The sequence below is a fragment of the Chiloscyllium plagiosum genome, unplaced genomic scaffold (assembly GCF_037043375.1).
Source record: "Chiloscyllium plagiosum isolate Xiang-an unplaced genomic scaffold, Cpla_swu_hap1 HiC_scaffold_33, whole genome shotgun sequence".
In the NCBI taxonomy this organism is placed as follows: domain Eukaryota; kingdom Metazoa; phylum Chordata; class Chondrichthyes; order Orectolobiformes; family Hemiscylliidae; genus Chiloscyllium; species Chiloscyllium plagiosum.
The window spans coordinates 14,792,891-14,810,408 of NW_028270171.1; the positions used below are offsets into that span (position 1 = coordinate 14,792,891).

A 17,518-nucleotide genomic window follows, 5' to 3' on the forward strand; every position below is an offset into this window, starting at 1 on the left:
ACTGAAGGATGAATGCCAATGTTTGTCTATCAGTGCCCCAGAATGAGCCAATGACCTTATGACAAACATGATGATAAATGCTAACAATTCTTTCCCATTTGTGGAACGCCCATTCATAATCTCTTTCCTCTCCAGCTGAAATAACAAAAGACTTTCTCCTCCCATATCAGCAATGAACAAAGTCCTGAGATCAGTGGGCAGGAAATGAGCCTTAAACATCACAAAGTTAGTGGAGGCTAGTGCTGTCCTCTCAATGTTATTTGTTTAAAGTTATCAAGATTATTAGTTGCACAGAAAGCCATGATCACACTTAATTCTATCCTTCTTAGTCACTGAGAAACCCAGACACAAATTAGGAGGCGGTTACTGCAAATGCTGGAGTCTGTACTAAAAATGAAAAAATGCTGAAAATCACAGCAGGTCAGGCAGCATCTGTGGAGAACAAACTGACAATCAGCCGAGATTACTCTTCATCAGAGCTGATATGAGAGTGTGGAGGTTTTATGCAAAAGTGGAGGGGTGGAATACGGGGAAGCGATAGTGCAGATTAAGTAATCGGATTCAGAATGATCGGAACATATGCTCACCACACATCATGTCAGCTATAATGATAAGTGATCTAGACTCAAAACGTTAGCTTGGTCTCTCTCCACAAATGCTGCCACACTTGATTAAGCGCAACCTTGATGTCAAGCGTGGTCACTTTCACCTCAACTCTGGGTTTCAGCTCTTTTGTCCATGTTTGGCTATACTGAGTCAGGAGCTGGCCTGGTGGAACGCAAACTGGGTGGCACCGAGCAGGTTATTGCTGAGCAGGTGCTACTGACAGCACTGTTGATGACACCTTCCATCACTTCATTCATGATCAAGAGTGGACTGATGGCGCGGTAATAGGCCGGGTTGGATTTGTCCTGCTTTTTATGTATAGGACATACTTTGGCAATTTTCCACACTGTCAGGTAGATACCAGTGTTGTAACCGCACTGGAACAGCTTAACTCGGGGATATGGACTAGCATGAACCAAAATTTTTCTATAAGACATTAAGAAGTATTGACCTTCATGGCAAGATGAAGAGGAGTGTTCCCACTTTCGCCTTTTGCATTTGTATCTGCTCCATGTACTAACAGAATCATGGCACACTCAAAACGCCCACGTTTCACCATGATGTGCAATGGTGTCTCTCCAGTTTTACTTAAGTAGTCCAAGGCGCATCCACGGTTAATCAGCAGTCGGATCATCTGAAATGATTCATTCAACAAAGTGTTGTAATGTCATAACAAAAATACTTGTATTTATGTAGAGCTTTTCACACCCTTAGAACATTACAAAACACTTTGTAGCACATGGAGTTGCTTTGAATTACTGTCAATGCTAGAGAGAAACAAGCCGCCAATTCACCAACAAGGTAACACAAAAAACAGTATGATAATTGACCAGATAATCTCATTTCAGACTAATCGAGGGACCAATGTTGGTCAGAACAATGGAACTGCTCCCCTGCACTTCTTAAACGCCACAAATCTGAGAGGACAGGTAGAACCTTTTATAAATCTCCTCTCAATGACAACACCTGGGCTCTCCTGTGGCACAGAGGTATTGTCCCTATTCCTGAACCAGGAGGCACAGTTCAAGTCCTGCCTACCTCAGAGGTGTATAATAACATCTCTAAACAGGTTAATTAGAAAAATAGGTTAATAACAAAAATAAACAAAGATAGTACTTAGGGGTTCTCTTGTGACAGAGTGGTGGTGGCCCCATCCCTGAACCAGAAGGCCCGGGTTCAAGTCCCACCCGCTGCAGAAATATGCAGTAACATATCTGAACAAGTTAATTAGGAAAAATAGAAAATAAAAATTAATTCAACGATGGCACTTAAGGGCTGTTGCATCACAGTGGCAATGTCCTAATCTCTGAGCAAGGAGTCCCAGGTTCAATCCCACCTCCTCCAGAGGCATTTAATAACATCTCTAAACATATTGATTCGAAAATATTTGAAAAACACTTCTAATCGGGCAGCAGTGGTGTCGCTATCTCTCAGTTGAGTTCAAGTCCCACTTGTTCCCAAGTAATTTAATTACATCTCCGGTTAATGAAAAAATAGACAACACTTCCAGCAGTTCAGCACTCCCTTCGTAATACAAAGAATTATCAGTCTCCATTATGTGTTCAAGTTTCTGGAGTGGGGGCTTGAACTTACATCCTCCTGACTCAGAGGCCAGAGAACTGCCACCAAGGAAACATTGACATCATCCAACACAATGGAAAGATAGCTCACCACAATCTGTTCAAGGTCGCAAACTGGTTCTTCATCCTAATGTTAGTGCATGCAACACCAGGTTAAAGTGCAACAGGTTTATTTGAAATCACAAGCTTTTGGAGTGCTGCCCCTCCATCAGGTGGTGAAGAGAGCATGCAGGCACAGACTTTATTATCAGAGACACCAAAAGCTCATACAAATGGCGTGAGTGAAGTGTCCCTAACTAGCCTTGTGACGTACTTCAGTGAAGCCTGACTATCCCAGGCCACTTGACAACTAGACTTGATTCCCTTCTGTTAGCCCAAGAACATTAAGTATAACTGCAACCGAATAATAAGCCCCTGCAGGTGATCAAGGCGGTGTGAAGAAAGTGTCACCAGCTGAATAACAAGTGAAGCGATGGCCAAAAATCCAATTAATTGATGCAGACAGATCATTACAAACAGATAAAAATAAGGTGGTGTTGGAGACAAACCAAATGATTGGAATAAAATGCTCTGTATAAGAGGGTCCCTCAGCATGCAACTCTTACACCTCAAAAAGCCCTCATTCCTGATGAAGGGCTTTTGGCTGAATCATCGATTCTCCTGCTCCTCGGATGCTGCCTGACCTGCTGTGCTTTTCCAGCATGACATTCTCGAAACTTTAACCTAACTAGCCTTGTGACGTACTTCAGTGAAGCCTGACTATCCCAGGCCACTTGACAACTAGACTTGATTCCCTTCTGTTAGCCCAAGAACATTAAGTATAACTGCAATGCTCTGGAAAAGAGTGGCTAACTCAACATAATTCAGAGATACATTTAGACTCTTCCTATTTGGTATACTACAGGATTACACCATTGAATACATTTATACAAAAAGCTGACAAGCTATATTCAAGCCTAAGTCTCATTATAATCTCTGGTTAGATTTATATGCAGAGTATTTCATTGACAATAAATGCACTTTGAACAAAATGTACAAAGATCTAGCACAAAGTTCAGGCTGTAAGTTTGATCGCTGAGCTGGAAGGCTTGCTTTCAGGCGTTTTGCCATCATACTAGGTAACATCATCAGTGAGCCTCTGGCGAAGCCTTCACCGGGGGCTCAGTAATGATGTCATCTAACTTGGTGACAAAACGTCTGAAAACAAACCTTCCAGCTCAGTGAGCAAACTTACAACCTCAACCTGAGCTACAAATCCTCTCGTAAATCTAGCACAAAGTATTGAAATGTTGTCGAGTGAATGACACAATTACTTTGATTACAATGAAAGGCTGCATAACCAGGAATACACCAATCATCCAAAACTCACTCTAATCTCATCACAATTCTCAAGTACCAAAGACCCAGGTGGAGAAGTTCATGAACTACATCATACAGGGAGAATAAAACTTACATCTGATTTCTTGGCCCAATGGAGAGGTGTCCCTCCATAATGAGGATCTTCAGTGGAGATTTGACTTGGGTCTGTATCTAGGATAGCCTCAGCGCACCTACAGGGAAACGAATAGGAGAGATAACGGGTGTGAGTATTACTAGGCTACGCACTTACAGTCATGATTTTTTATGAATAATTGGGATTACAATAAAACAACCTAAGTATTAAATGAAACGTCTGAAAGGTGCAACTTGGCCCAAAATGAGACGTTCCTTTTCACTTTCCCCATTTTCTCATGAAGGTAATGTGCAAATCCACAAACACCTTCCGATAAAAGAGAGATATTTTGTGCGACAGCCTTGAAGTTGAATACCAGAGTGACTAGTCAATGATTGACTGGATAACCATGCCAAGCATGACTTACTCTTGTGGTATGCATAAAAGACAGACACACTGCTAAGATTTTCATCTTCAATGCATCAGACCAGATGAAAGAATGCCAAATCTTAAGAGCATGCCGCTCTCTTTGGAATTTGGCATTCTCACACCTGTCCTGATACATGCAAGACAGAAACATGTCTCTTTTACAAATAACCCTCAAGTTTTGTATTATTGAGGAACCATTAGCATCCTTCTTCAAGACTCCTGAACAGCCAGAAGCTTCCATTCTTGCTGATGCTTTTCCTTCTAATTTAAGGGCACTATAACCAAAGGATTCCCCCAATTACTGATCCAGCTGATGTTCTCAATCCTATTACAAAGCTAAGAATTAAACCTCAAATCCTCCTGATCCCAATGCCTTTTCCAAGTGAATCACAATCAATTAATGACATGGTATGATTTTCATTTTCCGTTTAAATCTTTAATAGACTGTAGGGAAATAGGTTTTGAAAAATGTGGTGCTGGAAAAATACAGCAGGCCAGGCAGCATCCGAGGAGCAGGAGAATCGACGTTTCGGGCGTAAGTCCTTCTTCAGGAAATAGGTGGTGACATCTTGTAAAATGTCGATATTACAGAGGAGGAAGTGCTAGATGTCTTGAAACGGGTAAAGGTGGATAAATCCCCAGGACCTGATCAGGTGTACCCGAGAACTCTGTGGGAAGCTAGAGAAGTGATTGCTGGGCCTCTTGTATCATCGATGGTCACAGGTGAGGTGCCAGAAGACTGGAGGTTGGCAAACATGGTGCCACTGTATAAGAAGGGTGGTAAGGACAAGCCAGGGAAATATAGACCAGTGAGACTGATGTCAGTGGTGGGCAAGTTGTTGGAGGGAAACCTGATGGAAAGGATGTACATGTATTTGGAAAGGCAAGGACTGATTCGGGATAGTCAACATGGCTTTATGTGGGAAATCATGTCTCACAAACTTGATTGAGTTTTTTGAAGAAGTAACAAAGAAGATTGATGAGGGAAGAGCGGTAGATGTGATCTATGTGGACTTCAGTAAGGCGTTCGACAAGGTTCCCCGTGGGAGTCTGATTAGCAAGGTTAGATCTCACGGAATACAGGGAGAACTAGCCATTGGATACAGAACAGGCTCAAACGTAGAAGACAGAGGGTGGTGGTAGAGGATTGTTTTTCAGAGTGGAGGCCTGTGACCAGTAGAGTGCCACAAGGATCGGTGCTGGGTCCTCTACTTTTTGTCATTTACATAAATGATTTGGATGCGAGCATAACAGGTACAGTTAGTAAGTTTGCAGATGACACTAAAATTGGAGGTGTAGTGGACAGCGAAGAGGGTTACCTCAGATTACAACAGGATCTTGACCAGATGGGCCAATGGGCTGAGAAGTGGCAGATGGAGTTTAATTCAGATAAATGCGAGGTGCTGCATTTTGGGAAAGCAAATCTTAGCAGGACTTCTACACTTAATGGTAAGGTTCTAGTGAGTGTTGCTGAACAAAGAGACCTTGGAGTGCAGGTTCATAGCTCCTTGAAAGTGGAGTCGCAGGTAGATAGGATAGCGAAGAAGGCTTTTGGTATGCTTTCCCCTATTGGTCAGAGAGTTGAGTACAGGAGTTGGGAGGTCATGTTGCTCCTTCTTGAGCTATAGGGAGGGGCTAAACAGGCTGGGGCTGTTTTCCCTGGAGCATCAGAGGCTGAGGGGTGACCTTATAGAGGTTTACACAATTATGAGAGGCATGGATAGGGTAAATAGGTAAAGTCTTTTCCCTGGGGTCTGGGAGTCCAGAACTAGAGGGCATAGGTTAAGGGTGAGAGGGAAAAGATATAAAAGAGACCTAAGGGGCAACCTTTTCACACAGAGGGTGATACGGGTATGGAATGAGCTGCCAGAGGAAGTGGTGGATGCTGGTACAATTGCAACATTTAAGAGGCATTTGGATGGGTATATGAATAGGAAGGGTTTGGAGGGATATGGGCCGAGTGTTGGCAGGTGGGACTAGATTGGGTTGGGATATCTGGACGGCATGGACGGGTTGGACCGAAGGGTCTGCTTCCATGCTGTACAATTTTATGACTCTATGACTGTAATAGCTGATAACAGCATTGGGTACAGATGAGAAAGTGTTTCATCGTCCAACATCCTCAACATTTCCCAGAACCCATACTCACATTGAGTGTTTTTGACCTGCAGAGATTTTCAGAGACAAAATAATGTTTTATCTGTGAGAAACTTACATGGAATTGAAGTGGCATTTTGATCACTGCAACCGTAAAAGATATATTTCAAAACCAAATGGTTAATAATTACAGGTGTGCTCAAGTTATGGGCAAGAAATCCCAATTAGTATCTCTTGGCAACCCTCTCTTAAATGCCAACTCTATCCTTGTACGTCAATTGTCTCAGAAAATACAACTGATTACTATCAAGTTAGAGAACAGACAGTAATGGTGAATGATTGTTTTTTAGACTGGAAGAAGGGATACAGTAGGATCCCCAGCAATCAGTACTGGGACCATTGCTTTCCTTGATATTTTAATGCCTCGGTCTTGGTTGCACAGGGCACAATTTCAATATCTGCAGACAACATGAAACTTGCAAGATATTTTCAACTGTGAGCAGGACAGTGATAGATTTCAAGAGGACACAGATGTATGCGGAACGAATAGACAAGTAACAGATTGTGAACTGATATATTTTAATCAGAAGAATAAAGAAAGACAATACAAATAAAAGGTTAAATTGTAAACATAGCGCAAAAACAGAGAGACTTCAGGTACATGCGCACAATTCACTGAAGGTGACAGGGAAGTTTGAGAAAATGTTTACAAAGGCACACAGGACCTTAGGTTTTATAGATAGAGGCATAGAGTACAAAAAGGAAAGAAATTATGTGAACCTTTATAAACACAGGTTTGGTCTCAACTAGAAAAGCACTGTACCCAATAATGGGCATCACACTTCAGGAAGGATGTGAATGCCTTAGAGAGGGTGTCGGGATAATTTGGGGACAAGGGATTTCAGTTACAGGTATAGATTGGAGAAGCTGATTTTGTTCTCCATAAAGGAAAGAAGGTTGAGAGGAGATCTAATAGAGATCTCCAAACTCATAGGGAGTTAAGGCAAAGTAGACAGGGAGAAACGTTTTCCATTTGGTGGAACTGTCAAAAACCAGAGGTCACCAAGTAATTAGCAACAGAACCAACAGCAACATGAGGGCAAACAGTTTTATGCAGCAGTGGTTATAAACTGGAATGCATATCCTGACAGAGTAGGGGCACCATAGAACATAGAACATTACAGCGCAGTACAGGGCCTTCAGCCCTCAATGTTGCACCGCCCTGTCATACTAATCTGAAGCCCATCCCACCTGCACTATTCCATGTATGTCCATATGCCTGTCCAATGACAACTTAAATGCACTTAACTTGGCGAATCTACTACCGTTGCAGGCAAAGCATGCCATGCCCTTACTACTCTCTGAGTAAAGAAACTACCTCTGACATTTGTCTTATACCAATCTTCCCTCACTTTAAAGTTGTGTCCCCTCGTGTTTGCCGTCCCCATACTTGGAAAAAGGCTCTCCCTGTCACCCTATCTAACCCTCTGATTATCTTGTATGTCTCTATTAAGTCACCTCTCAACCTTCTTCTCTCTAACGAGAACAGCCTCAAGGCCCTCAGCCTTTCCTCGTAAGACATTCCTTCCATACCAGGCAACATCCTAGTAAATCCTCTGCACGCTTTCCAAAGCTTCCACATCCTTCTTATATTGCGGTGACCAGAACTGTACACAATACTCCAAGTGTGGCCGTACCAGAGCTTTGTACAGCTGCAGCAAAACCTCCTGGTTCTGGAATTCAATCCCTCTATTAATAAAGGCCAAAACACTGTATGCCTTCTTAACAACCCTGTCAATCTGGGTGGCAACTTTCAGGGATCTGTGTACATGGATACCGAGATCTCTCTGCTCATCTGAACTCCCAAGAATCTTACCATTAGCCTAGTACTTTGCATTCAGATTAATCCGTCCAAAGTGTATCACCTCACACTTGTCCACATTAAACTCCATTTGCCACCTCTCAGCCCAGCCTCTGCATCCTATCTATGTCTCTCTGCAACCTACTACGTCCTTCGTCACTATCCACAACTCCACCGACCTTAGTGTCGTCCGCAAATTTACTAACCCACCCTTCTAATCCCTCATCCAGGTCATTTATAAAAATGACGAATAGCAGTGGACCCAACACCGACCCTTGCAGTTTACTGCTAGTAACTGGACACCAAGATGAACATGTTCCATCAACTACAACCCTCTGTTTTCTTTCAGCAAACCAATTACTGATCCAAACTGCTATGTCTCCCACAATCCCATTCCTCCGTATTTTGTATAATAGCCTACTGTGGGGAACCTTATCGAACGCCTTGCTGAAATCCATATACACATCAACCGGTTTACTCTCAGCTACCTATTTGGTCACTTTGTCAAAAAACTCAATAAGATTCGTTAGGCATGACCTACCCTTCAAAAAACCGTGCTGACTGTCCCTGATCAGATTATTCTTTTCGAGATGGTTATATGTCCTATAAATCCTATCTCTTATAATGTTCAAATGTTTCTTTTGAAAAGGAATGGGGTAAACACTTTGAGAATGTGTGTGTTAGGGTAAGGAGAACAGACAGGGAAGTAGGACTAGATGAGACTTGCAGACAAGTGGCACAGACACAATGGGCTGAGAGGCCTTTTTCCATGCTGTAACCATTCGGTGAGTGTCATTCTAAGAGGGAGCACAAAAACAAAATAGTGTGGATGCTAGCAATCAGCCATAAAAACTGAAAATACTCAGCAAATCAGGCAGTATCTGTGCAGAGGGAAGCAGAGGTAAGGTTTCAGGTTGATAAGTTTTGTAATAATTAAGTAACCATGCTTTTCAACAGTATTATAGAGTCATAAAGTCATACAGCACGGAAACAGACCCTTCAGTCCAACTCGTCCAAGCCGACCAGAAATTCTAAATTAATCTACTCCCATTTGCCAGCATTTGGCGTATATCCTTCTAAATCCTTCCTTTTCATATACCCATCTAGAAGCATTTTACATGTTGTAATTGTACCAGCCTCCACTACTTCCTAATGTACCACTCTCTGCATGAAAAAGTTGCCCCTTAGGTCTCTTTTAAATCTTTCCCTTCTCAGCTTCAACCTATGCCCTGCAGTTCTGGACTCCCCTACTGTGGGGGAAAGATCTTTACTATTTATCCTATCCATACCCCTCATGATTTAATAAACCTCTATAAGTTCACCCCTCAGCCTCCAACGCTCCAGGGAAAACAGCCCCAGCCTATTCAGCCTCTGCTGATAGCTGAACCCCTCCAACCCTGACAACATCCTTGTAGATCTTTTCTGAACCCTTTCAAGTTTAACGACATCTTTCCTATAGCAGCCTAACTGGCTTGCCATTCCTGATGAAGGGCTTATGCCTGAAACATCAATTCTCCTTCTCCTCGGATGCTGCCTGACCTGCTGTGCTTTTCCAGCACCACACTCACAACTCTGATCTCCAGCATCTGCAGTCCTCACTTTCTACTTGCCAATGGATTTAGCCACATCAGCTTTTCTCAGTCAATACGCTTTTAACATTTGTATATAGACGTAGAAAAAGCAAAATTAAGCACATATGACTGAGAATAGAAAGTTTTTCAGGTTTATTGTCAGTCAAAATAGCAATGGCAGGAGTAAATTCAGCCAAAGTGGTGGACTGGAAATGATCAAGATTCTAGCTTTTGGATTCCTCGGCAAATTATACACAGATAAAGGAGAGGTCAAGATTCTATCACATAAGTGACGCAAACCGTGGTTCAGCTGCATGAAAACTGTCAAAAATGTAAAATACTGACCAGCTGTCACTATCCATAGCCCAAGAATGAACTGTCATATTTAGATGCAGTTTGGTTGTATGGAACTTCAGTATTGCTGAAAAAAGATGCATTTTGTCAAAGGTTTTATTCTTATGTTCATGGTGACAATTCGCAAGAAATACCAACGCAAAAAGAAAACATTCACAATGTACGAGGGAAAAAAATGTCGATTGGTTGGCTAATGGATTTCAAATCAGTAGAGGTGTGGCCATAAAGAACGCACTATTTAATGATGACTGGCAGTTCACTGCCAAGTTTTTTTTAACCAAACCAGAAAATGGCTGTCACGTATTTTGCTAAGTTGAAACAGGCAGAGTCTGTGCACATCGTTAACAAGAGAAAGGGAAAACAAATGAATTTAAAGAATGAGGCAGGGTTGGAAACAGAAGTACAGGCAGTAATTAAGCAGCATTTGAAGGAGGGGAAAGATGGAGGAGTAGGAGGTTAAAACATTTCTTGCCCTTACCCTGCCTGGATGAACTTCATGGCTGTATGGATTGGATAACCGTGCGATCCAACAATATTACAATTGGCTTGGCAATGGAGCAGGGATTTAGCTACATCAGTTTTTCCCAGTCGACAAGCAACATGAAGCGGTGTCTCACCGCTATTGCTCAAGTGATTCACTCCAACAGAGCGGTGTTTGCTGAACAACTGTGAATTAGAAACAGACATAAAAAGATGGAGAGAAAGGTTAGGGTTTTTATTGTCTGATACAGCAGGTAAATATGGACTAGTTCATGGTCACTTAATCACTTTGCACCTGGGCTCACATTTATCCCAAATGCACACTAAAGTCTCCCCTGCAAGATGGTCATTAAAATAATTTTGCTAAATAAATGTGGAAGGATCCAAGCCTGTTTCCAATGGGTATACAGTCCATAATATAACAATAATGGGCACTAGTGGGAGGCCTGGCATAGATACTTCATTTGGATCGAAGGAACTGAAATGGTAGCAATTTAAAGAGAAACATATGGATTGTGTTAAAATGCATGTAACGATTTCAGTTCTGTTAATTTCAGCAATCTGCTTCAGTCCCTCAAATTTGAAAAGAAAGCACGCATCACCCTTATATGAACATCTCTGAAAGAGAATAAGATGCTGGTCGATCAGCCACAGTCCACTGTGTAAGCAAGTTGGTTTCCTTTTGAGAACAGCATCGACAAACTGAAACAATTAGAAATTATGTTAGCAATATGAATGCAGGAAGGCAACCTTGTATACTGCTTTCCATGAACCTCTGCATGAAAGCACAACCTTGTGTACATAACAGTGGAGACACCATTCAAAGCATTAATGGGATGGATGAAAAAGGATCCATTTCATGCTTAAAGATTAAGATTATCTACAGTGACAGTTACGGAAGTTAATTTATTCTATTAAAATTCTAAGATGACCGTTAGCATTTGGAATATCACTGTACCAACACTTTGTCTACCTTTCACAATTGCTTTTTTATCCTGTCCCACCAACCTTGTTACCTAGATTCATAAGTTTCATATTATAACGAGCAAATTTAAATCCAGTCACAATTAATCAGCTTCTGGATGTCCAACACAACACTAAAAGACTTGATTCAGACAGTCATAAATGATGCTGCAAGATTCTTTTCATATTTCCTTCTGTGGTAATAGAAGTTCAATGAACGCCAGTGTTCAGGACATTTTTGGAAGCTGGACACTGGCCATAGAACATGGGAGTGGTTAAAATACAGCAGAAAATGATTAAATAGCAATTAGTAAACATGACTGGTGTTGTACCTGGGGAATTGAGTGACTAGGAGGAGTTGACCTGCAGTTTGCAAGAAGGCAGTCATCCAGCATTAAAACTAAATTGATTCTCAGCATTGCCTACAATACTGTCTGGACTGTTGTCTACTGCACACACAATCCTTCATTGCTAAACCATAATTCAGAACATAAGAAACAGGAGAAATAGGTCAAGCAGTACTTGGAGCCTAATTTTCCATTCAATAAGGTTGGGGCTTATGTCTACACTAATTCCAAATTCCTAATCAAGCCCCATCTTCCCTTGATTCTCTTTGTCCCCGCATAGAGTTTTTTTCTCACACTATTTCTTTTGCCAACTACTTTAAATCAAGCCCTCTTGTTTTGCAAGCCTTTTACAAGCAGACATTTTTCCTTACTACGCTATCCAAACTCCTCATGATTTTGAATACCTCTATCAAATTTCTCTTCAAGGAAAGCCATTCCAATTTTTCCGATGGATCTTTTTAACTGAAGTTCCTCACTCCTGAAACTATTGTCATTCTGGTCAATATCTTCACATCCTTTCCTAAAGTGTGGCACACGGAACCAGACATAACACTCCAGCTGAGACCCAACTAGTGCCTTCTACAAGTTCAACTTAACCTCCAAACTTGCTCCTCAATTCCACTATTAATGAAACATAGGACACCGTAAGTCTTATTAGCCATTTTGTCAACCTCTCCTACCACCTTCAATAACTAATTCATATATTCTGTCACTTTTCCACCCGTTCATTCTACTAACTTATGAATGTTTCTGTTGAAGGTCTAAACTATGCTCTCAGTTTTCAATACTTGCAAGTTTCATATTGCCTACAAAGATTGAAGTTGTGCCCTGCACACCTCTATTTGCGAAGCTCAATTTCAAAATTACCACAGCAAAATCTGCAGAGTTAAAACAGCGGTACAATTTACTTATTTATTCAAAACCAGGAGCTGCGTGTCACAACACACAAGGAATCATACAAGAAATAAAGAAAAGATAAAGGGTACAGGATACAATTAGGAACAATTTAAAACAAACAAACCTATGGACATTAATTCAGGTAATTTGTGTCTGAGTCCAAGAGTGAGTCCAGTGAAGGTTCTTTTCTCTTAGTGTGGATTCAGGCAGGTTCAGCTGACTAAAGGGAGAATTTCATTTTGTGGTTATGGAAGGCGCAGCAATGCAGCTGGCCTACTTTGCAGATAAGTACACATTTCATCCTGAAACCAACCGATAAAGGAGGATGAGATTTGTGATTTTACTCCAACTTGGCATCAGACTGTGATGTTAGCAGCCTTGTGATCATTACCAGACTGAAGCGAGGTGATCCAGAAATTACAGGAGCTAAGGTGAGAATTTGGTTATGTGACTGTTTCTGGATGAGCCAAGCTTCAACTTAGAGGGCTTTCTATGCTGCTGGTCAGAACACTATTTGTGAAAGAGCAATGGTGAGTTGTGAGCATCATTTCATGCAAAATGGGTTTCATAGCTCATATGCAGAGATTTGTCATGTCACTGTACCTGACCCTTTAAGGGAATATATCTTGGTTGTGCCCAAACTCCCACTACTTTTCCATAGACAAGCTAAACATTATGATTTATGCACAACGGTCGCTTCCCCCTAAATGGTCTCCTAATGACACTTGATTCACCTCATTTCCAGTAACAGATGCAGTAGGTTTCACATTGGTTTCAAATTACACTTATGAAGAAAATTCTCCTGTATACCTCCGAGGAACTCCTTCCTCCATATTTGCTCTTTTCACTACCACCATCCCAGTCTATAACTGATAAAAAATGTCAATCATTACAAGTACAATAATTCTTGCATATTCCTACAATCAAGCTTCTTAGGTATACCAATTCTGTATTTGACCTCTCTAGACCATCCTCCACATCCAGTAATGCAAATACCAGCAACACATCTTCTGTCCCACCAGAGGTCCGGACACCCTTGACCATTGCTACACAACCATCAAAGATGCCTACCGCTCCGTTCCTCAATCACATTTTGGAAAATCAGACAAGATTCTGCTCCTTCTCCTGGCTTAACTGAAAAGTTAGGACCCAGTCAAAAAAACTGTGCAGTGTTGATCCAAGGAAACTGAAAGGCTTCTAGGGGACTGCTTAGAGTCAGGGAACCTGCTTAGGTTCATATTCAAGAACTCAGCTGCCAACCTAAACAAAAATGTCACTACTATTACAGACCTCATGAATGAGTGTGTAGATAACTGCCTGCCGAAGAAGTTAATCCTAACGTTCCCCAACCATAAACCACGGATAAACTAGGAGATCCACTCCAGTCCAGGTCTGAGGTGTTCAAGTTGGGCAACCCTGATCAATACAGGAAATTCAGGCACAACCTTCATAAGGCCACCAGGGACACCAAGAGGCAATACCAAACTTAGCTTGAGACCCAGACTAACCACATGGACATCCCTTATTTGTGGTAAGGCTTATGCAACATATAAACCTATAAAGCAAAGTCAAACAGAGCCCAGTCCGTCACGCAAACCAGGCTCCCATCCATTGACTTCATCTATACATCCCGCTGCAACAGGAAAGCATCCAACAAATCAAAGACCCCTCCGACGCTGGTTATACTCTCTTCCACCCCTTCCATCAGACAGAAGATAAAGAAGTTTGAATGCACACATAAACAGATTCAAGAACAGCTTCTTTCCCACTGTTGTCAGACTTTTGAACGGACCTCTTTAATGTTAAACTTGATCTCTCTCTGCACTTTCTTGGACAGCTGTAACAATATATCCTGCACTTTGTTCTGTTACCCTGATGCACTTGCATAGTACAATCTGCCTGCAAAGTACGTAAGACAACACTTTTCAAATCAAATCAAATCAATGTCCTCCATGATAAATACTGCAACTTCTTCTTTCCCTATCTTGCCTCAAAAACCCTATATCAGCACTTCCCAAATTTGTTTTTCCTCATATTATGACCCCATTTTGATATTTGAAAATTGCCTTGACCCCAAAAAGCTTGGCATGTTAACACACAATAGGTACAGTTCAGACTTCAAGAAGCAGCCTGTTAGGGAAAACCACCCTTTAAAAAAAAATTAAAGAATTTAAAGAGAGCCATGCGGCTATAAGCAGCCAGTCCGAGTTCCATTAGTAAATCGTTCCACAGGGAATTCGGTCCCAGTTCTATTAAGGTGAAACCTTCCCAGGGTCTAATAGTTCTCCCCCTGAGCTGGTCTTAATGTCTCAAGAATCTAAAGCCCTCCCTTCTGCACTATTCTTCCAGCTGGATATTCATCTATCTTATCCTATCTAATATGGATGTGGATGTAGGTTTGCTCACTGAGCTACAAGGTTCATGTTCAGACGTTTCGTCACTGTACTAGGTAATATCTTCAGTGAGCCTCTGGACGAAGCATTGCTGATGATTCCTGCTTTCTATTTATATGTTTGGGTTGGTGATGTCATTTCCTGTTCTTTTTCTCAGGGGGTGGTTGAACCGGAACTCTATCAACAAACACATTGACTTGGACCCAGTTTACCACACCCTGAGAAAAAGAACAGGAAATGACATCACCAACCCAAAGAAACCCAAACATATAAATAGAAAGCATGAATCATCAGCAATATTACATCTGGAGGTTCACTGAAGATATTACCTAGTATGGTGATGAAACATCTGACCATGAACCTTCTAGCTCAGCACCAAACCTACATCCAGAACCTCAACCTGAGCTACAAAGCTTCTCAAAACTCACTATGTAATATACTCTATCATACATAGAAGTTGGAGTGATTTAGTAATCAGTAATGTTGAAGTCCTGCTTGCTACTTTAGTACCTAGTTTTCCAACTTCTGACCTTAAGTCCATCACCAATTTTCTACCTCCATCATGTGGACCACAACTGCAGGCTGTTCACACTTCCCACTGAGAGAGTTCTACAGCTTTTCAGTGGCATCCTTGCACATATCAGCAGTGGTGCAACATACCAGTTTGGATACATGTCTCAAGCTGCAGAAGCAGTTGTCCCGACAAGAAAATGAGGACATTAATGTATCTAAATAAAATCACACTCCAGACCTATCAGTAATATTATAGTATTCACACAGTGACTCATGCTCATAAAATATAAAAGTTGCCATCCTCAATTATTTCTTGCATTTAAGTATATATTATATCTTGCTGCAACTTAATCTTTTAATAATTGCAGGAAAACTCATTGTCAATTTTCTCACATGAACCCAAATGAAGAGTCAGCGTTCTAATATATTGACCAAGAGATGCTTCAGCACATCATTGAACCATGACAGGGACTATATAAAAACAATTTCTCTCTGTCTTTTACATCACTAAGCTTGAAAAGAATATGAGACAAGGAAAATCAGGAGCTAATGATTAGGTAATATTTTAGTATAAATTTTTAAAAGTTGCAGGTGACTTGGAAGATAAAAGATGACAAGCATTTTCACTGAGAAACATAAGTAGTGTAGGCATTTGTGCAAGGAGGATCGATTTCAATATAGTGAAGATACAGAGTAGGAGAAACAGCATGTGGGATGATGTACTTGGAGCTTTGGTCCAAGAGCTTACAATTATTTACTGTTTTAACAATCCTCCAAACTAGTACAGTTTAACTGCTGAGTGTTATGAACAAATCTGTTTACACAATCCTCTGGAACTTGGCAGCTCACCATTATAAAGGGAACACTTTGACCCATTTCAGGTCCACAGGGAGAGTGGGTTTCTCATCAAATGTGGACATGTCTCTAATTGCACAATGTTCTGCGTAGAAATCGTCCCATGCAAACTTCATATCTTTGCAGATTCAGCAAGAGCATGAAGCTCATTAAACATGAAATCTGTCTCCACATACAACACTGCAAATAGCTGGCAAGGGGAACAGATCAAATAAACTCCCTGCTGCAAGTAGACTAAACACCTGTCACAACCAACGTTTTGCTCCTAAATATTGCCTCATCATGCTAGAAGCTTGGCGAAAATACAGTTTAACCATTTCTAAGCTCTTCCGTCTTGATTCTCAACAGGCAAAGAACAGGCATTTTTATATCACTTCAAACCCTTATGAAGGGCTAAATGAAGGGAAGTTTTATTTAAAAGTCATGCAGCATTTCACTAACATTCTAGTACCAAAGTGCTATAACAACGGTGGGTTGGCTCTTTGCTTTATCCATTTTATATTTAGGCACACTGGTTCACAAATTCTTCTGAGTCTTGACATATTCAGCATTTAGACAACTCAAAAATCTTTAATGAAGTATGACATTGCAGGTCATTTAAGAAAATAGGTCAAAATGAACAAGTTTTATTTGTATGTATAAGATTATTAAAGGATTGGACACTCGAGGCAGGAAGCATGTTTCCGCCGATGGGCTGGTCCTGAACCAGAGGACACATTTTAAAAATAAGGGGTAGGCCATTTAGAACAGAGTTGAGGAGAAATTTCTTCACCCTGAGAGTGGTGGGTGTGTGGAATGCTCTGCCCCAGAAGGCAGTGGAGGCCAAATCTCTGGATACTTTCAAAAAAGAGTTGGATAGAGCTCTTAAGGATAGTGGAATCAAGGGTTATGGGGATAAGGCAGGAACAGGATACAGATTGAGGATGATCAGCCATGATCATAATGAATGGTGGTGCTGGCTCGAAGGGCAGAATGGCCTACTCCTGCACCTATTGTCTATTGTCTATATAGGGTCTATAATGCAACAAAATATTTCAAGATGCCTGACAGGAGCACTGTCAACCAAACTTTGAGCAAGTCACATAAAGAGATATTAGGGCAGAGAACAAAAGATCAATCTGAAATGTAAACTGTCCAATC

At 41.2% G+C, this 17,518-nt stretch overlaps 1 protein-coding gene across 6 annotated transcripts in view; it reads right to left on the reverse strand.

Moving 5' to 3' along the window:
• Positions 1–17,518, reverse strand: part of pla2g6 (phospholipase A2, group VI (cytosolic, calcium-independent)) — an 84,094-nt gene that overhangs the window by 30,122 nt on the left and 36,454 nt on the right. For all 6 annotated transcript variants that reach the window (XM_043679771.2, XM_087978301.1, XM_087978300.1 and 3 more), the window contains 3 exons: positions 10,409–10,596; positions 3,640–3,736; positions 1,058–1,240 (listed from right to left, as the gene is read on the reverse strand). In XM_043679771.2, the coding sequence (XP_043535706.2) occupies positions 1,058–1,240; positions 3,640–3,736; positions 10,409–10,596 (468 nt within the window). The remainder of the gene's footprint in view (positions 1–1,057; positions 1,241–3,639; positions 3,737–10,408; positions 10,597–17,518) is intronic.